General features: G+C 52.5%; 4 protein-coding genes and 1 long non-coding RNA gene across 14 annotated transcripts in view; 1 reads left to right on the top strand and 4 right to left on the bottom strand.

The window, feature by feature from the left end:
- Window positions 1-11,840, bottom strand: part of Hoxa3 (homeobox A3) — a 44,595-nt gene extending 32,755 nt beyond the window's left edge. For 3 of the 4 annotated variants that reach the window (XM_013355968.4, XM_078039930.1, XM_005319142.5), the window contains exon 1: window positions 11,700-11,840. The gene's annotated coding sequence lies outside the window, so the exon portion shown is untranslated. Of the gene's footprint in view, window positions 1-9,714; window positions 9,857-11,699 lie in introns of those variants that run through there. The other variant, XM_040291786.2, reaches the window with a different exon arrangement.
- Hoxa5 (homeobox A5) lies at window positions 499-5,040 on the bottom strand. Its single transcript, XM_005319140.4, has 2 exons — window positions 2,487-5,040; window positions 499-1,527 (listed from the first exon to the last, which is right to left on the bottom strand). Exons 1-2 carry the CDS (start codon window positions 3,379-3,381, stop codon window positions 1,277-1,279), a joined length of 1,146 nt encoding a protein of 381 aa, XP_005319197.1. The 5' UTR covers window positions 3,382-5,040; the 3' UTR covers window positions 499-1,276.
- On the bottom strand, window positions 3,545-12,092 carry Hoxa6 (homeobox A6). 3 transcript variants are annotated; one of them, XM_078039936.1, is made up of 3 exons: window positions 11,700-12,092; window positions 6,731-6,992; window positions 3,545-5,325 (listed from the first exon to the last, which is right to left on the bottom strand). In XM_078039936.1, exons 1-3 carry the CDS (start codon window positions 12,090-12,092, stop codon window positions 5,066-5,068), a joined length of 915 nt encoding a protein of 304 aa, XP_077896062.1. In that variant the 3' UTR covers window positions 3,545-5,065. The 3 variants fall into 3 exon arrangements, with proteins under 3 accessions (XP_077896062.1, XP_077896063.1, XP_005319196.1); XM_078039937.1 differs by having other exon boundaries at window positions 6,731-6,845; XM_005319139.5 differs by lacking the exon at window positions 11,700-12,092 and having other exon boundaries at window positions 6,731-7,172.
- On the top strand, window positions 6,870-12,161 carry LOC120891954 (uncharacterized). Of its 2 annotated transcripts, none has more exons than XR_005736543.2 (4): window positions 6,870-7,009; window positions 7,828-10,770; window positions 11,020-11,123; window positions 11,706-12,161. It is a non-coding gene; the product is annotated as an uncharacterized LOC120891954 (long non-coding RNA). The 2 variants fall into 2 exon arrangements; XR_005736542.2 differs by having other exon boundaries at window positions 7,828-10,833.
- A 964-nt stretch (window positions 12,162-13,125) lies between these two features.
- Hoxa7 (homeobox A7) lies at window positions 13,126-17,447 on the bottom strand. 4 transcript variants are annotated; one of them, XM_078039939.1, is made up of 4 exons: window positions 17,235-17,378; window positions 15,570-16,157; window positions 15,064-15,176; window positions 14,318-14,622 (listed from the first exon to the last, which is right to left on the bottom strand). In XM_078039939.1, exons 2-4 carry the CDS (start codon window positions 15,946-15,948, stop codon window positions 14,536-14,538), a joined length of 579 nt encoding a protein of 192 aa, XP_077896065.1. In that variant the 5' UTR covers window positions 15,949-16,157; window positions 17,235-17,378; the 3' UTR covers window positions 14,318-14,535. The 4 variants fall into 4 exon arrangements, with proteins under 4 accessions (XP_077896064.1, XP_005319200.2, XP_077896065.1 ...); XM_078039938.1 differs by lacking the exon at window positions 15,064-15,176 and having other exon boundaries at window positions 13,126-14,622; window positions 17,235-17,369; XM_040291794.2 differs by lacking the exon at window positions 14,318-14,622 and having other exon boundaries at window positions 14,629-15,176; window positions 17,235-17,447.
- Window positions 17,448-21,251: the final 3,804 nt, after the last annotated feature.

Raw genomic sequence — 21,251 nt, 5'->3', positions numbered from 1 at the left:
AAGTACCTTCCATTTGTAGCAAATTAATTGTAGCAAAAGAAGTCAACTGGGTTCAGGGTGAGGAGTGGGGAAGGGGTTCTGGGATGGGTTAGGGGCAGGGGGTTTGGGGTCCATAACCTGGCATAGCAGTCTCTTCAGCAAGTGGAGGCCTAAGACAGCCTTAGGAAAGAGGCAGGGTCTATGTGGGCCCCAAGGGCTGCTAACAAAGCCCTTGGATTTTTCTCCTTCTTTCTCTCCCTTTTTCTCTTTTTTGTACCCAGCAAGTTAACTTGTTTTCCTCAGAATGGGCATAGTGGACTTTGGAACAGCTTTGCTTTTCCCACTTTCTGCCCTGAACTTTCTGATGGATCAAAGTAAGGGAGGTAGCTGGTTAGGATGGTCTGAGGCCTCCATGCACAGGCAGGCTGCTCAGGTGGCCTCAGGCCCACCAACTTCCAGGACTGGACAGACAGAAAAGCAGAAAGAGCCGCTCACTGTTTGGCACAAACCAGACCAAGAGAACTTACAATAGAAAGTTTATTTTTTTGTTTCCAGTCAGTATTTTTTCCTTAAAAACAAATACCAAAAAAAAAAAAAATAGCTGATCACAGTTTGCTTAAACAGCCAGACTTGGACAATATTTGTAACTTTGTTCACAAAAACATACATCACTGAAGCTGAGCTTATAAGAGCCACTTCCAGAGTTCGTGCAAAGGGTCCTACAAAGGCACGCAGGGACACACCGCTTGGAGTCACAGTTTTCGTCACAGAGTCACTAGTCACTACACGTCGAACAAGTTAAGTTGTGTCTCATCAAGTCACCTCTACAACAGCATTAATTACACAGGAATATAGGTAGTTTGAATAAAAATATCTTTAACAGCTTGGAGCTATTGAGACAGGAACACTTCCACGCACATGCACAGTTAAACAACTCGAGTGCAACACACAACATTGGCACTAAACGAGGTCGAAGGGGGACTTTTTTGTGTGGTTTTTTCTCTTTTCTTTTTTTGTTATAGTTACTTCAAGTAACACAGCTTGCTTCATATAAATAAGTTAAAACATCTATTTTTTTCAAGACAAAGCCATTCAGGACAAAGAGATGAACAGAAAGCAGATCTACTTATACAGGCGCTATAATGGCAATAAACAGGCTCATGATTAAAAGATGAATTAGGGCAACGAGACAGGGCTTCTTCACAGAAGGAACACAAGGGAGTTTCAGAAAGTCACCTTAGTACTGACACTATGCGGGATCCGCTAATACTGCTCAGTACTTTAAACGCTCAAATACTCAGGGGCGGAAGGCCCCTCCCGCCGCCGCCATGCTCATGCTTTTCAGCTTATTATCTTTTTTCCACTTCATTCTCCGGTTTTGGAACCAGATTTTAATTTGTCTCTCGGAGAGGCAAAGAGCATGTGCTATTTCAATCCTTCTTCGGCGGGTCAGGTATCGGTTGAAGTGGAACTCCTTCTCCAGCTCCAGAGTCTGGTAGCGCGTGTAGGCCGTCCGGGCCCTTTTGCCTTCCGGGCCGCCTATGTTGTCTGCAACAGAAAAGTCAGCGGTTTAGCCACCAACTCCTCAGTCCTTGGCTTCCAAAGTCCACCAGCTTGACAAGCCAGGGTCCTGAGCAGGGAACCTGGGCAAAAGACTCAACAAGTCCTCCCTCTCTGCCTGTCCACCCTCCCCTCCCGAATTTCCTTCCCTCTTCCTTTCTAGAGAGAAACAATACGATTTGAACTCTGGGAACAATCGGCCCATCATAGGCTGGAACCGTGTCCCGAAGGACCGCCGGGCTTTCCCTCGCCCCTTTTCTGCCCTCTGGCCCTGCCCTGGACACCCCTGATTGGGGGGCACAGCCCTCATAGGCTGCCTACTCCTCGGAAACTAGCCGAAGTACGGCCCTATTCTGAGTGCCTAAGTGGCCTCCAGGTCACCCTCCCTTAAAGTTCCAGCCCCGAGAGCCGCCTCCTGTTCCATCCTGTATGCTGGGGGCGCCTGCTTTCTTTTTCTTCCTTTCCTCCTCTCTCCCTTTTACCCCCAAACTTCAGAATCCTGCCGGCCCTCGCCCAATCCTTTTTGGGGGGCTGTAATTAGTAAGGCTGTTTTCCCAGGGTAGCCCTCCTCATAAATTATCCGCCCTGACAAGCCCGATTCATGGCCCCTACTGCCATCCTCTACCTCTCTGCTATCTGCTCGGCTCTCCAGACCCCGTAGAGCATTCAGAGGCGCTGGGGTTTGAGATGGATTTTTTCCCCCTTTCTCCCACTTTCAACGTTTAAACTTGCCTGCCCACCAACTCATTCCCTTACTATTTGCGAGCACAGTGTGCTGCTGAAAAGAGGAGGAAGAAGGATGAAGGCAGGGGAAGAATGGCAGGGAGAAGCTCCGGAGGGCTGGGAAAGGCAAGACTAGGAAAGAACCAGAGAGAGCGGCAAGGAGAGAGGGGGACCAAGAGCCGCGCCCCCGCGGACGCGTGGATTTAGAAAAGGGCTGGCTTTACCATGACTTATGTGCAGCTTGCGCATCCAGGGGTAGATCTGGGGTTGAGCGGGCGGCGCCGGGCTCGGCTCGCTCTGCGCGCTCGCCTGCTCGCTGCTGGCGGGGGCGTCCTCCTCGGCTCCGGACGCCGTGCCAACCCCCTCTCTGCTGCTGATGTGGGTGCTGCCGGCGTTGGCCGAGGCGCCGCTGGAGTTGCCCAGGGAGTTTTTCCCGCCGTGGTGGCTGTCGCTGCCTGGAGAGGGGGCCACGGCGGAGCAGGGCAGCGGGTCGGGCGGAGGCGAGTGCGTGGACGTGGCCGGCTGGCTGTACCTGGGCTCGGCGGGCGCCGCGCTGGCGCCGGCCGCGTAGCTGCGGGCGCGCTCTCCGGAGCCAAAGTGGCCAGAGCCCGAGCGGCCGACGCTGAGATCCATGCCATTGTAGCCGTAGCCGTACCTGCCGGAGTGCATGCTCGCCGAGTCCCTGAATTGCTCGCTCACGGAACTATGATCTCCATAATTATGCAACTGGTAGTCCGGGCCATTTGGATAGCGACCGCAAAATGAGTTTACAAAATAAGAGCTCATTTGTTTTTTGATATGTGTGCTTGATTTGTGGCTCGCGGTCGTTTGTGCGTCTATAGCACCCTTGCACAATTTATGATGAATTATGGAAATGACTGGGACATGTACTTGGTTCCCTCCTACGTAGGCACCCAAATATGGGGTACGACTTCGAATCACGTGCTTTTGTTGTCCAGTCGTAAATCCTGCCTGATGACCTCTAGAGGTAAACTCGCGCACTAATGGGGGAGTTGGGTGGAGGCGAGAGGGGTGGCGCGCGCGCCTCGGGCGCGTGCCCGCCACCAGCTGCCGCCGTTCAGTCGGACTCGAGCGCCACCCGCTGGAGGCAGGGCGCATCGCTCCGCTTCCGACCCGGGGCTGCAAGGGCCGGGGTCGAATTGAGGTTACAGCCCATTATGGCAAAATTATTGCATTTCCCTCGCAGTTCCATTAGGATGTACCAATTGTGAGGCCGTCAGCTGCCGATCGCGCGCCCGGCGAGGATGCAGAGGATTAGGGGGAGGTGGTGACTTGGAATTTATTTACAACAACTTTATTTCCCGGCTTTGCAGCCCCTCTTATTTTTGTGTCGAGGTTGGGGTCGGTTCCACCCGTCCTGCCGGCAGCTCTGAATTTTGAAATACAGATATCACCTTCGGGGAAGGGGAGGAGGCCATTTAGCCAATTGAAGAAATAAATCCTGCCCGCAGCAGCAGCTACAATTACGGCTCTGTTTTTGCGAGCGCATGAGCGACAGTGTCCCTGCCGCTCTTAAATGACAGGCGTCTATTAAAGATAGCTTTTGTGTAGTGTTTCTTCGAGGCAAGGTCAAATTCCATACACTTTTATAACTAGAGTCGATTTTTTCTTTCTTGTAAATATGGTTTTCGTGTCATTAGTTTCCTATTTGATTTGCTTACGTATCCAGCCTGGAGAATCTTCACCACCGGGTTGCCTTCCTCGAGCTAGCCCGGGCCCAAGTCGGAGGGTTCTCGGTGAACCCAGCGAATGGGTCCACGCTTCCCTCAACCACAGAGGCTGCTTGGGGCCTAGGGATCCGCAGGTCGAGTTATTGGGGTCTTGCTTAGACCTCCAGGAATGAAATGAGGAAGTTAATGGAATCATTTCGCAGCGGTGCCTAGTATCTCCGCAGTTATTTTTCTGGGCTTTGAAAGACGAAAGTAAATCACAAATACAACTAAGAGGCGAGGGGAGTCTCCCCACTGGAGGCCCAGCATCCGAGGCGCCCCTGGCACGTTTGGAAGCCAGGACTCTTCTTGCTCCCATGGCCCTGGGCCCCCTTGTTGTGTTCTGAAAGCCGCTTGGTGGCGGCGCCAGCGCTGTCGGAGGCAAGAATCTGGAATCTGGAGTGGGAGCCTGTGGGAGCCCAGTTGCTTCCAGGGCTGTAATGTTCCACCGGCTCCCAGGTTGGCTGTTCACGACTGAGGCTGCTGCTTTTCCACTGACGGTTGTGCGCCGGCCTGAGACTGGACTCTGTAGTGGCCCTTTTGTTCCTGGAGCTTCTTCCTGTTTGGGGGCAGCCTCATAAGCCGCCAAAAAGCTGGGGCCCCAGCCCTTAGGCCCTGTCTTTCTAGTGGCCAGAGATGACTTGGTGATACCCGTCAGGACTTAATGGTGAGGGGCCGCCGGCAAAGACACCCAAACACCAAACCCGGCACAGCCTGGGACTCTTTCTTTCCGGCCACCCCGCATTCTGAGCTCAGAGAGCACAGAGATGCTAACAGGGGCCTAGACAAATTCTGAGTGCACCCTGGGACCCCGGAGCCGTCTTGGGTAGCTTTGGGGAACAGGCCTGTGTGTGTACAGTGCGCCCCGCTCGACCGCTGGGATTTGCCGTGTGTGGGTTTCTTGGTTTTTGTAATAAATAAACGCTCAGGGCTTGCAAAGCTCCTGGCACCCCACCAAAGCTGTGGAAGCCCCTGGATGGGAGCAGGCGGGGAGAAAAGTTTAGGGAACAGGCAAGGGCAAAGGGGCAAAGCTGAAGGAGGTTCTAGCGCTGGCCTGGTCTCTGCCCAGGCATCTACTCGCCCGCCTTTGCCTCAGAGTCCTCCCCGCTGGGCTGTGTGGAATTGATGAGTTTATTTTCCTTTTTCCACTTCATACGGCGGTTCTGGAACCAGATCTTGATCTGGCGCTCAGTGAGGCAGAGCGCGTTGGCGATCTCAATGCGGCGGCGCCGCGTCAGGTAGCGGTTGAAGTGGAACTCCTTCTCCAGCTCCAGCGTCTGGTAGCGCGTGTAGGTCTGGCGGCCTCGGCGCCCGTGGCTCCCGTAGACCGCACCTGCAGGCAGAAATGGCCGGGTGCTGGTAAGCGAGGTCCCGATGGCCAAACCAGTCAGTTCCCTGCCTCCCGCCAGGGGCCTCTGGGCTGGAAACCACCCCGCCTCCACTCTAGCCTCTCTCACTACATCTGGGGATGAAAGCGGGCTGAATGGAGAAGATATTTCATAGCAAGCGAGGTGTTTTTCACCTTAAACGACTTGGAGTGGGAAGTTACAGTTTTTGAAATTTTGGGCTTGTAAGAAAACAATTACAAGGGAAATAATAGAATAACATTCTTAATTTGGAACACCAGAGTCATTTTTGTATGTGTGAGGAGTAGTATGTGTGCTTGGGGTGAGTGAGAGTGGAACCCTGTGAGCAGTATAGACACTGAATTCACACATTGGTCTCTGAGAGGACGCTACTGAGGCCATCAATGTCAAGACTCAACACATTTTTTTTTAAAGTTAAATATGGTCAGCCCTGATAAATCTCTGCATATTCTCCCAAATTATATGACTCATCTGAAAAATACAGAGATCCACTTGGGGAAAAGTGACTTTTACAGCAAAACTCTAAGTTTTAAAATCCACATTAGGTTCTGTCTTCCTCCAAGGGGGGAGAAACTCCCGGTGGAGTCTTTGAAAACCAGGGCTGAAAAGATGGCACTATAGGTGAGCTGGAGTTTCTAGCAATAGGGATGTGTTGGGCTGTCTGTTCTGCTGCCAAAGGTTCCCAAGGGTGGGAGGATCCCCCCAAGCCAGTGTAAGGCTCAGAAGGAGGCAGAAGTTGGCTAAGAGTGAGCAGTTGAGTGGAAGGGGGAGGAGGGGAGGGAGGGGGAGAGAGAGAGCTAGGGAGAGAGAGACCCTGAGGCTGGGAATGTGGCCCTTAAAGGCTTTGAGGAGACACTGGAAGAGGTCAAATGGGGGGCCCTCTCTGTCTGGGTTTCTGAAGGGCAGAAAGGAGAGGGAATTGAGAGGTGAAAGAAGTTATCAGTGATGTCCAAAGGAGGCCCAGTCTTCTTGGGAACCCGACTAGGATGCTACCAAGGTGTAGCAGGGGCAGGCTCTCCCAACCAGCTTCCTTTTCTGGTTGCCACCTTCCCTCAAGTTTGCCCCTGTCAAGGTTTTCACACAGCCTGGTAGTGATTCCCCCCACCCTCCCCTAAAGTATCACCTTACAAGGACCCTGCCTTTGCTTTCCTTTGCATCAGCCTGATGGCTCCATTGGGAATGCTTTTCTTCTTTTTAAAAATCGATTTTTAAAAAGCCAAAGAAACTTTGTTCATTCTTTCCTCCACTCTCTCTAATTCCTCTTCCTACTTTCTCTGGCACTTTCTCCTTTCTTCTTCCTTTCCCTGTCTCCTTTCTCCTCTCCCTCCACTGTCTTGGGTGGGGGTGGGGGGGTGCAGGGAAAAGCCTTACCAGCGCAGGAGTTCATCCGCTGCATCCAAGGATAAACAGGACTCGTGTACTTCCGGTCGGTGCCTTCGTCATGGAGGGCTTTGCCCTGCACGCTGCTGCTGTCGGGTTTGTACTGCTGCTCGGGAGAAAAGTGCAGGTAGTCCCCGGGGCCCCTCTGCTTGCCACTGCCCGAGGGCGAGGCGCCACTGAGGTCTTTATCAGAATAGAAACACGAGGCCCCGTACTCGTAGGATGCCCGGTTGCAGGCCAGGACCGAGTTGGACTGTTGGTAGAAACAAGGTGAGGTGTATGTCTTGTCCGGGAGACTGGACGCCCCATACGAGGCCGGGAAGGGCCTCAGCGCGTCATAGCCGGCTGGGTAGAGGGGCAGCTGGCCCAAGAAGGAGTCCTGGCCGCTGGGCAAGCTCCCGGGGAAAGTGGGATTCACAAAATAGGAACTCATTTGCGCGCCCCTCTGCAGGACTGTGATTTGTTGTGTATTAGTACATCTGGCTATAACTATTAGTAGTCATCGAACTGGTTTGTTTCTGGATGGCCGAACGCCAAAAGCGACAGCAGCAAATCGCACCAGCTGACGCGGCGGCGGCCAATGGGAGCGAGCGCCGGAGCCCGCTCCCCGGGGACCGCGGCGACCGAGGCAGCAAAGTTACAAACAGCCCCCAGCCCGCCCGCCCGCCCGGCAGATTAATGGGCGCGCACAGCCAGCCGGCCCAGCTCCTTTTCCCGAACGTCAGCGGCGGGCACAGCCCGGGCAGGGATGTACAGATCAGACCCGGGTAGGGGGAACCAGCGTCCAGGCCGCGGGAAGGCCCAGCCAGGCTCGCTCTTTCCTCCTCCTCATTTTGCCTGGTTGGATTTTGCTGGGGTTTTCCTCCAAACAGGAAACCTGACAACCCACTCAGACGGCTTTGCTCCCTGCTGGCCTGCACTCCAGGCACGGCCCAGAGTTGCCCCTCCCACTGCGCTCCCCTACTGTGGATGTGGGTTCTTGAGCTAGACAAGGGACTCTTAGAAACCAGGCCTTCACTGTCTGCTCTTCACTCCTGTACCTCAGAAATCGATACAGCCCCTTATTCTCTCCTTCTCACTCTTACCAGAGGTCTGGGCCTTGCAGCCAAAGGCTGAAAGCTCACTTCACAACTACCCAGCACAAGGCCAAACTTAAGCTCTTCCTGCTGCCTCTTCCTCCCACATACAACACGTCTTGAGCACTGATGGGCTCTTCTGCAATGGCCTTTGCCTTCTTGGTCTCAAAGCAAGCACCGCCAGCAACTGCGCATTCCCATCCTGTCTTTGAACCCCCGCAATGGAGAGACCAGAAACCACTGTCTCAACAAGAAAAGACCATAGAGGAACAGCTGTAAGACTGAGATCTGAATCCAGAGGTGGGACCTGCTCCCCTCACCCAGCATGGGGGACTCTCCACCTTTGTACAGCTCAGAGCTGAGACAGATACAAATCCAGATGCAGACCTGCTCCCTCTTCATTCCAGAGGCTCAGGGGATGCAGGGCCCTTAGCCAAGCAGGGCAGAGAGAACAGCCCGGTGGGGCCTAAGGACAGGGGATAATTAATGGGCTTGGTTTCAGGAGCCCCAGTAGCTCACACTGTGTGGGTTGTACCCTCTTTCCTGTCCTTCCTGAGACTACTCAGGGAGCTGCCACAAGCAGTAGCTCCAGAACCCAGAATAGTTGTCTCAACGGCTCCAGAAATCCTGAATTGCTTTTACCGCTGTCCCAAGTCTGGCAGTCCCCAGATAGGACATGAAAAACCAGTTCTGGGCTACTCTCTTTTGCTTAAGAGGTGTACATTCAAGATAGTTGCCTTTTACAGCACAGGGATCAATCTCATTTTGCAAAATGTGATATCGGTCCAATGGCATTTTTAAGACTGTGTTTGTTAGGCTTGTAAAATCCCTTGAATTAGCTTTAAAAACCCTCAATTCTGTGGAGGTTGAAGAAAGAGAATTGATGTGATTTGGTTTGATTTCAGAAGGCTGTTTGTCAGATCTATAAAACTCTGGCCAACACAGGCTAATGGGGTTCAGGACTGAGCGGGGGGAGTGGCAAGTGGCAATGCTCCCATAGGAATCTGTGAACGACTTTCTTAATCCCTTCCTTACTTTTCGATTTTTTCCTTGACTTCCCTTTGCCCAAAGGGAGAAAAAAAATCAGAAAAGGACTGGCCTAAGGTCAGCTTACACAAAGCCCAAGGTTGCCAGGAAGCCTTGTGCCAGTGTCTTGATTAAACTCACTGGGGAAAGTTTTCCCTTTACATAGAAAGAAGGCTCATTCTTAGACAAAATTTGTCATTTCCTACACATTTCTTCAGGGGGATGATCTAATAGGTGAAAATGAAAACTCAGGAATCAAAATGTAAAAAGGAAATTATTTTCTCAAAAAGTCAAGTTTGAAGAATATTCTATTTCTGTAATCGTTTCTTAAAATCATTAGATGGCAGTGATTTCAAGCAAGCTATTATTTAAAATGAAAAAAATCGTTTTACAAATATTGATAAATATTTACATTTACAATTCTCTTTTGTTTCTCCATGTCCCACACAATGTTGGAGCTTGTAGTTTTTTACTACTATTATTGTTTATGCTTTGACCCAGATTCTTGATCTAATAATTGTCACAGCCTATAAGAGAATTTGATTTCTCAGCTAAGAGTCATAAAATGTTATATTTCTAGCTTCTGTAAGCACTAAGAAGGGACAATATATTAAATTAAAATCTACATGTTACCCAAGGCTGGTGCATATTATGTTGGCAGTCAACGAATTTATTTCTCTGACCAGACACACACGTGTGAGTATATATATGGGGCGGGGAGAGGCAGGCAAGCACACTGGACAGACCCATTCAAGCAAGAATAGGAACCTCACAGTCTCCGTAGACCCTCCATAAAGCCTCTCCTGGGACGGTGAGAATGTCCGTCCCAGGAATTTCTCTTCTCTCTCATTGCTACATAGAAAGCAGACTTACCTTTCAGTTTCCTCCAACGGGGGCAGGATGGCGAATAGGGTCACACAGTCTACCCTTGCCCTGGGCTACCCGTCCACTTCCTCCATTTCCGCCAACCTAGAGGTTGGCCTGCTGGTGTGAGTGTGGGGACCTCGAAGGCCCACCTCCGTTCAGCCAAATCACTAGCCAGGATCAGAACCCAAAACACACAGGTGCGGCCTCTGTCCCTCACAGGCCCTCTCCTGGAGACACAGCCCGCCTTCCTTGCCATAGCCAATTCTCCTCAGGGCCAGCCAGGCCAGCAGGCCTCAGGACTACAAGTGGTCTTTCCAATGTCAGAATCCCAAAGCCAGCGTGTTCCCCCAATCGGCGTGCGCCCTCAGGGCGCCTTGGGACGCGCAGTTTGGACAGAAGCAGCCATGATGTGCCAGGCGGCCTGTGCGACCAGTCTCCATGGTGCTGGGGTGAGGGTGAAGGGAGGACCCGAGTCTTTTCCGGCGTCCGGCTGTCAGGGGTGGCGGAGGCAGGAAGATTCCCCAGCTAAATAGACTCTGGGAGACAGCCCCCAGACCCCCTTCTTCCCCCTCTCCACTGCCTTCTGGGGAATCTCTGAGGGGCCGGTAGAGCAGTCGCGACAGGCTGTAAGAGGCGGGCTGCGGCTGGCGCCGGTCCCGGCGACGGCCACAGCGTGGCAGCAGCGAGCCCCCGACTCGGTCGCAATAAATAATCTGCCCGCGGCAGCCGCAGTCAGGCAGCCGGACGCCCCACCATGCAAATTCGCCGCTTTATCTGCCCCAAGCGCACCCACCGCGCGGGCGAACGTCCCAAACATCTACACTCCTTTTTAAATTATCCAGTGCATACCAAGGTTTCTTCTCAAAACGGAGAAACGACAACAGCAAAGAAAAAAACAAATAAAAAGAATTAAAGCCTAGAATCTCGGGATTGATTCTTGTCGTTGTCCCGGGAGCTCCCCGGGGCAAATCTGGGCTGAAGCGCACCAACTGAGCCGCAGTTCGTATCATCGCGCTAGGCAAAGCCACCGCTAGCAGACCCTCAGTACCTCCACCCGACTAGGTCCGCAGTACTCTCCCTGCTTGTGGGAGGTGGGGCTAGTGGACGCCAGACCCTTGTGCCGAGGTGGGTTGGGGGGTTCCCGTTATTGCCAAGACTTGGTTTTGCATCCGTCCTTCAACCTTAGCAGCCGGCCCTTGGCACCCACACTAACACCACAATGTTTTTTTTCTTTTTTTTTTTTTTTTTTGCACCGAAATGTCCCACCAAGCAACAACCAGACAATTAACCCCATCCTCTCCTTCAACACAGAATTCCACCCATCCACCTATTCCCGCTCTCAGAGCTTCAGACACCTCTCATCGGAAAACCGGGGAAAGGATGCAAGCAATCTGCGGAGAACTCTGGCTGAACTAGTAAGTTCCTTTCTCTCTGAAACCAATTTATATGGAATAGAGAGTACTGTTTTGATGCCTCTGGGTTAACTCACTTTGTCCTCACCTCTTTCCCACCTTCCCGGGTTGGGAACTATCTCCTGTTGTTGGAGAATTCCATCGAACTAATTGGGCCATGAATGAAAAAACCAACAAAAATATCCAAACCGAAAGGCTGGCAGGAAACACAGAGTGTGGGGTCAGTGGAGAAAGGGCGAGAGAAGACTCAAATACTGCTGCCAGGAACATGGGGTCGATGGGAAGGTGCCACGATGGGAAGATGGCATTTACTGACATGATGAGCCAGGGAAGGGAGAAAGACGGAGTGGTGCTGATGGTGGTGTTGTGTGTGTGTGTGTGTGTGTGTGTGTGTGAATGAGTGTGTGTATGTGTGTGTCACAATGGGCTATGGTGGGTAATGCAGGCGAGTGTGAACAGGGGAGTATGGGGTAAGGGTGGGTATTGCATTGCTCCCCTTCAAAGCCGTGCTGGTTTCCCTCTCTCACCCTGCACAGCACCTCACCACCTTTGCTCCTGTCTCCTTCCCACATGTCTCACCTTCAGATGGCGGCTGCCAGAAGCTCCTGCCCCTCTGACAGCTGTCGCTTGGGCAGCCCGGGAGACGAATTGTCCTCCTTCCTGGTGCCAGAGGACGCAGGAAATTAGCCAGGTTGCGAGTTGCAAAACGGCCGCTGCGGCGCCAGGACCTGGGCGCGCCCCACCTCCAGCGCGAGCAGCCCGGCCAGGCCTGGCTGGGGCTTCCCTTTGCTCGCCATCGCGGGACAAAGCGCGGACCAGCGGGGACTGGAAGGCCGAGCTCCGAAGCAGGCAGGATGGAGCGGAGCAAAAGAATGCGGCTCTATTCTCGCAAGGGAAATTATAAAAAAGTTCATGTTCACGGTTCCTATCCACATGACCGACAGCGGCCAATGGAAGGGCCGAACAACTCATAAAGTTGTATTGCAAAGTTGTAAATTTTCATAAACAACAACGGATTTATGACCCTTTCCCCATCACTAAGAGGAGGCAGCTCTTACACCGGCGCCATCTTACCACCGAGGCGGCCCCTACTTGGGGCCGCAGGTTTTACAGACCATTTTGGGCCGGGTTTTATTAAAAGAGCTCTAAGAAGCTGGCCCCACCGGGCAGGAGATAGAATGGAGGTCTTCGCTGGCAGAGTTCAGGATGCTTTTCGCCCCTTCCCCAATACCGAGATGCCCCTGCCGAGGCTGCATAGCCAATTTTGCGGTTCCTGCTTCTCTCCGAACCTCTCTGCTAGCGTGTTGAACCTTAGGGCACCCTCAGCCTCTTTTGGGGGTGCAGCGGCAGAGTCCCTGAATCCCATTTCCTATCCTGGGGCTGGGTCAGAGGGTGTGAGGAATCTGGGGATCAGTTGTAGGGTAGATGATGTCCCTTTCTGAGTCCGCTCCACATCCTTAGAGAGGGAAGATTTCGAATTCGCTTATGGAATTTGTGGAGTTTTTTAGGGAGGTTGGTAGAACATAATGAATCTGTCATAGATTCCGTTTTCAGGGGATCTTCTGTACACACAGACACCAGACAAAAATCTCTACAAAGAGATACAATTATGGACACGGAAAATGTGCAATTATGGACACACAAAAACACATGCACTCAATTATGGACACAGAAATAATCACACAATTATGGGCACAGATATACACACAATTGTGGATGCAGAAATATACACAATTATGAAACTATATGAGAATATACACAGCATGTATAGAAAAACAAACATGCAAAAATAGGCACATGCATACTCACACAAATCTACACATAAAGCATAAAAAGATACATGACACACTTATACACTAATACATGTACACCCAACATTTGGATACAAGGATAGTCTATTTTTGCTTCCCTACTGCCATCCTGGGCAAACAGGGATACCCAGGGCTTGCCCTTCAGCTATAGCCACCTCTTCTTTTCCCCAACCTTTTGGATAAAGTAGTCCATGTTTCTTTGTCACCAAGCATCTTTATTTTGTTACATAAAACACAATTAGCTGGGCTGGGAAGCATATTTTCCCTGAACCCCAGGCTGGAGCTAAGAGGGACACAAGACAACACAGGAGATGAAAGGCATCAGGGAGGGCTTCGGGCCTCCCAGCCACTACAGAGTTAGCTCAAGACAACACACCATGCTACAAAGTCACCCCATTAACACATCCTTTCCAAGTCAAGATATTCCTTTGTAAATGAGCTCCAAGACTACAGAAATGACAAAAGAAAAAAAAACCCTCAAATATACAGTATTTGTTATTGTAGGAAAAATCAGGGTGTACATATTTGACATGGCTGAACAGTAGGACACAGGGGCTAGGGAAGAGGACAGGGAGGCTGGGAGCATCTCTGCAATTCTATGAAGCAGAAGCTAACCCAGAGGTCTGCAGCCATCTCAGGAATGCTTCCCTCCAGAAGTGGGGGCGGTGATGGGCCTGAACTTGAGGTGCCCAAGCCAGAGAAAGAGGGATTCTAGGTTGCAGCACATAGTATGCTTTGGAAGAAATATATTATTTTTCAATTTAAATAGAAGCCAATGCCCTGGTCCCTGGACCTCCATGCCTTCCCAGTGAGGCCTCAAAGGCAGTCCACTGGGAGAAGCAGGAGCCTGGCCTGGGAGAGGCCGGCACCAAGTAGCAGGCAAGCCAGCCAGCACAAAATAGGTAGTTTGGGGCTAGTAGGTAGTACTGAGAGAATCACCATTCTTAAGGATATAGGAGGTGGTGCTGGGTGTCTGCCAGTGTTGAAGGGGGCTTCCTGGGAGTGGAGGCCCACTGGGGCTGGGCCCATAGGTAGTTTGGGGGTTGCCTCTCAAGGAGGCCTGTGCTAGGTAGTATTTTGGCCATGCCAGAGCCAAGCGCTGGCCTAGGGTTTGGGGTATCTACTGGGATATTCATAGGCAGAGGGGATCCCAAGGCGACCTAGTCTCGGTGGCCACTCAGTCCAGAAAAGTTGGGAACTAGGGTGGGTGATGGGGTGGGTGGGGTGAGGGTTGGAGTCAGGGTGTTTTTATTTTTATTATTATTTTTTACATTTTCTTCTTATTTTCCCCATTTTTGTAAATAAAACCAGTGAGTTTCTCAAAGACGCTTTTCTGACTGTCCAGTGCAGCCAGGGCCCCAGTGTGGCCCTTCATTCCTCCTCCTCTTCGTCCTCCTCTTCATCTTCCTCCTCCTCATCGGCCTTGTCCGCGGCAGCGGCAGCAGAAGCAGCGGAGGGCACTGCACCCTCAGGGACTGCAGTGGCTGATGGACCCTCGTCCTTATGTTCTTTCTTCCACTTCATGCGGCGGTTCTGGAACCAGATCTTGATCTGGCGCTCAGTGAGGCAGAGAGCGTGGGCGATCTCGATGCGGCGCCGCCGCGTCAGGTAGCGATTGAAGTGGAACTCCTTCTCCAGCTCCAGCGTCTGGTAGCGCGTATAGGTTTGGCGACCTCGCTTCCTGTCAGGTCCTAAGAGTAGAAATGCAGACACATGGACAGACAAGCAGACAGGAACATGGACAGAACAGTGCTTTAGCCAGGCTACTATTCCAGAGCCTGCACCTTCTTCCTTGCCCAGACCGTAAAACCAGCTCTGCCCCGCAACCCAACCTAGAACGGAACAGGGGGAGGAGAGGGAATGTTAGCAGAAGGCACCAACTATGGTGCCAGGCGTGTAGGCAGTTCTGTAAGGAGCAAAGGCACAGAATCCCAACTTTACAACCGACCTTTCCAGGCGGCTACGCTTCCACAATGTCCTGGTTCCCCCTGACAAAGGGAAATTGTAAATATAGAGTGTGGGCAAGTAGGAGCCGCTGCACTTTTGCCATTCAAAGGCAAGCCCCTCCGCTCCCCAGCCTTGCTATGCAAGTGGGCGACCCTCCTGAGCAACCCTCGCCCCTGTCTCCAGACCTTCCTAGGGCACTCTGACCCTCTGTCCCAGTTCCCTCCTGGCCCACGTCTTGAAATGGCCCCTGGCACAGGGGTGGGTGAGAGGCCCCCAGAGGACTTGGCTCTTTCGGCCTCTGAGAAAGAAAAGCCAGGCAGAAAGGAATAGAAGGGAGAGAAAAAGAAGAAAGGGAGGGAGGAAGAGAGAGGAGAGAGAAGGAGAGAGAGAGGGGGAAAATAGCGAACAAACTTAATGTTAAAATTTCAAGGTAAAGGGAGTTAAATAAATTTACGAGGATTGAATCCATTAATTGGGCCATAAAAAGTTTTATGAGCCTCATTTACATACAATACTATGGGCTCTCCACGCAATGGCGCCTCAGCTCTAATTAAAACCAGAAAGGCAGCGCGGCCGGGAGTCACGGGCTGCAGGCACACAGCCGCCTGGCTCCGCTCTCTCTGGCCCCGCGCTACCGAGCGCCAAGCTCCCGGCTACTTTTCCGCCCGCCCCGCCTGGTGGCTGCGCCTACCTGAAGACCTCATCCAGGGGTAGATGCGGAAATTGGCCTCGGCTGGGCCGTGCAGCGCGCCCTCGTCTGCCTTGTCGCAGGCGCCTTTGGCGAGGTCACTGCAGAGCCCGGGGATGTTTTGGTCGTAGGAGGCGCAGGGCAGGTTGCCGTAGGCGTCGGCGCCCAGGCCGTAGCCCGATGCGAAGGGGCTCTGATAGAGGGGGCTGTTGACATTGTATAAGCCCGGTACCGTGGAGGCGAAGGCGCCGGCGCCCGCCCCGTAGCCGCTTCTCTGAGAGTTGGGCGCAAAGGAGCAAGAAGTAGGTTCGGCATTTTGGAACAGAGAAGCCCCCGCCGTATATTTGCTAAAAAGCGCGTTCACATAATACGAAGAACTCATAATTTTGACCTGTGATTTGTTGTCCGGCAGCTTTCAGTGTCGGTTTTACGAGGTAGCGTGATATATGATAACATTACACCCCCAGATTTACACCAAACCCCATTTTCTTTTGGACGGAGCTCGCGGCAGCACGTGACCGCCCACATGACCGCCTCCGCCAATCTCAGCAGCCCTCACAGGTGGTCTCGCTCCGCGGGACCCGCGGCCGCCTAGAATGGAAGGGGAAGAGGCTCAAATATTCGACCAACGAATCCGCCGGTGCCAGGCGAGCCTGGAGCACCCTGTGGAACAGGACCCCGAGGCTCCGCGGGAGCACCCGGCTGGCCGCCAACTCAGGCGCCTGAGCCTGCGGACTCTGGGCAGTGTCCGCGCAGCACAGTTCCTCATACTTAGAAGCGAACCCCAGACCAACCGTGTGGATCTTCCCTGTCCATCTTCTGTGTGTTGACCCAGTCCCTGGAGGTTCTCCGCACCCTGCGCACCCGCCCACCCTATGGCCTCCCAGGCAGGGCTCCACTATGGGCAGTTCTATTCTTCCTAGGTCTTTATCATGTTCGATGGGCAACAGGCCAGATTTAAACTCTGATCCACACCCGGCAGGCGCAGCGTTGCTTACAGCTGCAGAGAGAATGCCACCGCAAACTGGAACCATGTGGTTCGAATAAACTCAACCTCTCCCGGCTTCCTTTCCTTAATCGGCAGCGCACAGTTTATCCGCACTAAAGGAAGCAGTGAAATATTTATCTATTAATGAGCCTCATTTGCCAACAGATTTATTAGCATGAGGTTCTTCTCTCTCCTCCTGGACACCAGGGCCCTGCAGGCTCTGTGCTTTCACTCCTGAGCACCTGGCTAGCCTCCGGCAAACCAATAAATGGCTTAACACTCCTTTGTCCTTCCCACAACCCCTGGTTCCCCCCTGGCTCACTAGAGAACTGGTTCTATTCCCTTCAGCTTGGAGGAACTTTGACCCCCACCACACACCTTTCCAGGCAGTCTTCCCCCTAGCCAACCTTGGACCTCCACCTTGTGGTTCTGGATGCCTGGGAGCAATAAATGCTTTAGATCTGAATTGGACAGGAGAGGGGATCCAGGCATCTGGGGACTGCAGCCCATCGTGGACCCCATTTCTTTAGGAGATAACAAAAACAAATAAGGGAGCCTTCCCCCCCCCACACACCACCCAGCTACAGTGGCTTTACGTTTCTAAGTACCCAGCTCACAGAAAGCTGAGTGCATAGTAGTCTTACTTCTTCTGATTTAGACCCTCAACCCACGATTCCTACCTTCCCTGCCCTGCTGTGGTGTTGGATCAGCTTGAAGCCCTGCTGCCCACTGTTCTGCAGAGGATGATTGGGCTAACCCTTCCTCTAAACGCCTCATAAACTGCCCAGGCCGCACTGGAAGCCTGGCCACCTTTTACTGCCCAGCTCGATTGCACACCATAAACCCGACCTCACAATGGAATTGCTCCGGAAATTCTCCTCTAAATTATAGAGTTTGGTTCCTTGTGTACAAAGCACTCTTCATCAGTTTTAGAGGGTCCAGGATGCCCCCTTATTCACAGCACCCTCTCAGGGGGTCCTGGGGCACAAAAGGCAGTAAGATAGTTCAAATCAGCAAGGATCCCCAGGTTCTGCCCAGTAAAGGGCTCATACTTGGGCGGGGGAGGTGGGGGCAGGTGGGCTCCCGGGCTGCCTGGGGGTACAGAGAACCTATAGGAACAATATCCGGGGATGCCCTTTATGGTGGGTCAGGATGATACAGTCTCAGAATTTCAGATGGGACATGAAGGGCATAAAACAGGAAGAAAAAAATTCCAAATAACAATGCCTTTTGAGAGAGAGATAAAAACCCAAGTTAGCTAAAGGAAGTCAAGCAACAAGAAGAGATCAAAGAAGCAGAATTAGACGGCTTTAGACCAATAAATTGTTCCTCGGGTGACATAAAAAGACGCAAAGAAAAAGACCTGGCTCTGCCGCAACAGTCTGTCTAGACTCAGGCGGCTGGGATGGCTGAAAGATACCTCCTTTAAAAATAGAACCTGCCCTAGGTAGGGGGATCCAACAGGCCCAGTGGGGAATGATTTCAGGGAGTGCAGGAAGAAACTCACCCACCTCAAAAAGAGCTGTATGCAAACTCCACATGCCTATCTCTGCCCCAGGTTGGCCCCCCGGCTGCAACCCAGCAATCCGGGCAGGAGCTCTGCTCCTCTCCTTAGGCCAAGGAGGATCCAGATGCTGCCTACAAGGCTTAGGTTCTTCTGGGCCCAAGTCAAGTTAACTGGGCCACTCTCGCAGGCACCTCAACCTCTCTTTCCTTTCTGTGCTTCTCTCTGTCCTGCCTCCTGTGGAAGGATTTTAAAACGAAAACGGCCTAACAAAAAGAGGTTTTCAATAAAACCTATTTAATCATGAGTTCTTGAGCCATTGGTTACCTACTTATTTGACTAAAAAGATGCAAATACACTGGGTTATGTGTAATTATAATCATGGAAATCCTTGTTGATGCCGGGCTTGAAACAGGCCCTTGTAGGCTGGTTTCTAATCAGCCAAATTGATTATCTTTAGATAATTTCCCACTGTACTCTTGAAGCTAGCTTTTCCCCTACTGTCGGAGTGTTTCCCATTTCTTGTTAACAATAGTCCTGGATATTTAAATCCAGTTAAATATATAAACCCAGCTCTCCGAAGGGAAAAGCCCTGAGAGTCAGGAAGCGATTTCCTTCTCTAAATGTTTCTACCCACGCCTCTCGCCTCCTTTCCCCATCCAGTGAGAGGTCCCTGGCCAGGGCACAGGGAAAGACCCATTCCTGATGCGGGCAAATGAGCAGATTCTGGTGCAGAATCTGGTCTGGGCGAAGAGCGGTTGCGGGATGCAGCTCTTAGGCAGCCGAGAGAGCAAACAGCCTCCCAGCCGCCAGCCGGCCAAGGGCAAGGAGGCTCTGCCCGTAGCTGGCCTCAGAGATTCTGGGAGGCCTGCACTTACCTGGTTCCTTTGTGATCAGTTCCTTTGTGAGCGGTGCAACCTATTTGTGACTTCATTTATTTGTAGTTACAGAAATCAAGCTTTCTATCTGCAGTTTTGAATACACAATATACGGCCACGTGTATAAAAACCTTATAAAACCCTTCTTACAATCGGATGTTGTGAAATAGTATGCATTTTATACAGAAATATAATGAAGTGTAACCTCTAATACTAACATGTATATATATACAGGAAAAAAGGAGAAAGAGAAAAAGCGAGTGAGGCAAACCCCCAGGAGAGATGTCAGCCAAAACCTAGTCCCCAGTTTTACAGCATGTTCAGCGAGGAGATGCAGGTCGTAAACATTTTGTGGGCTTGGCAGAGACTATTACAATCCCAAATAAATGCACCGCGCGGCATGTTCACAGGGCTCCGGGGTGCTTCGAAGGATTCGGTTTGCTTTTGTGTTTTCCCTCCGAAACCATTCTACACCCGTGGCTGATCCTCCTGTAAGGGCTATGGGTGGCCTTTGCAGAGGCTTCGAAGCATGTTCCCCACCTAGCATAGGGATAGACTGAGCATGGATTGGGGTCCCTTCCTTTTGGCCTGCTCAGCAGGGTCGCCAGAGTAATCTCTGCACCTAAAGTCAAGGAAATACCGCAGCCAAAGTAAAGGATGTTTCCACGACGTGCGCGCGCGCCAATTCTGGAGCTTGGATAATATTATAATTGTTATTTTAAACATCACATTTATTTTAGAACAACCAAATAGTTCCTGGTCAGTTCCAAAAGGTTCCTCTTCCCAAGCAACTCCCGGCTAATCTACTCTAAGCATTCACCAATGATGGCTTCACGCCCAATTTTCACCCGCCTAATTTTATTGTCACGTATTCAAACCGGCCGAGTCCGGGGGGGTCTTGGTTCTCTTCGGCGCTGGCTTTCTGGGTCCTGAACCCGGCCCTGAACCACCGCGCAGGTTTCCGGTGCCTCCGAGGCCGCCAGGGAACCCGTGGTCACGGTATGCGCCCTCTGCTTTCCCTCTGTGGGGGTTCATCAGGTCCGAGGGCTGTAGACGTTGGTCCTTGTGTCCATCTGCCGATGAGCCAGGTTCCCCGCGCGTCTCGCTACCCCGAAGCCTGTGCTGGGTTGAGGGCGGTGACCCCTGGAGCTGCAGTCCCAAAGCGCTGCGCCCTTGGGATGTGGCCTAGGAGGCGCGGGCGGTGAGCGTCAGGCAAGCACCCACCGCATGCATGCTTCCCAGGAAGGCTTCCAGCCTGGCATGAGTAGCACCAATAATATATGACTGTTGTCCACTTAAATCTGGGGCTCCCATTCTAGAAAGGCTCGCGTCAAGTCGACATCTTAGGAGCTTCCCAGGGTCGCGGCGGCCGGAGATGGCGGATCAAGCACCTCTTTGGTGGAGCCACACTGCCATCTCCTGGCCTTACCTTAGCACTGCAGCCCCCGAAGCCCTGGCCAGCCTGAACTTCGGCAACCGCGGCTGCGGTCCACAAAACGCCTCACTCCCAAGGGCGGGGCGAGGACCCAGTCCCGGGCGGGGGGAGGGGTGGCGCGTGGGGCCTGGAATCTACGCCGCGGAGCGGGTAATGCCCATAAAAGAGAGCTGTTTCCGCAACCGCTTTATCGGCGGCAGACAGAGCAAACAAATGAAAGGGCTTTGGTGGAATATCCTAATTGGGGCTGGACAGTTGTAAACTCATTAAGGACCGAATTCCAGACAGTTCGCAGACCCGGTCTTTATGGCACACCCTCACTGCCCATTCTTTGAAGTTCCTTCTGTCTACAACAACAGACTGCGTCCCAACTTGGCGGCGGGATGGGGGTGGGGGTGGGGGTGAGGGGACACTCCATCCACTCGCGCCTGGTTCCTCTTTCACGCTTCCGAACACGATCAACTTTGCAGGAGTCACGGGGGGGGGGCAGGGCAAGAGAAGAAAAGAGGGGAGCGAGGATGAACCCTCCGGCCACATCTGGAAAGCGCTCGGGCCTCCGAAGTTGTGGCCATTCCCTCCGCAGCCCTTTACACCCCATAAACGGTAACAGCCCTCATTTTCTTTTATGGCGCTTCGAGGCTCCTCGGTTGCCTGGGCCCTGCCTCTGCCAGGACTTGTGCTTTCGGGAGGGGGTTGTGGGGCAGGATGCAGATTCTCCCGGGCCCGGTTTCCAGGACGCAGTGGGGAGAGAGCGCAGGCCTTGAATCCCGCGCAAGTCCCCAGCTGCGTGAGCCGGCAGCCACGATGGCGGGTGAGGTTTGCGATTCCCTCCTCAGAGCCTCCTCAGAAGGCGGGCCCTGTGGGTCCTGCGCTTCTCACT

The sequence above is a fragment of the Ictidomys tridecemlineatus genome, chromosome 2, assembly GCF_052094955.1.
Source record: "Ictidomys tridecemlineatus isolate mIctTri1 chromosome 2, mIctTri1.hap1, whole genome shotgun sequence".
Taxonomy (NCBI): domain Eukaryota; kingdom Metazoa; phylum Chordata; class Mammalia; order Rodentia; family Sciuridae; genus Ictidomys; species Ictidomys tridecemlineatus.
The sequence above is the reverse complement of the archived record's forward strand: the minus strand, read 5'-3'. Positions and strand labels throughout refer to the sequence as shown.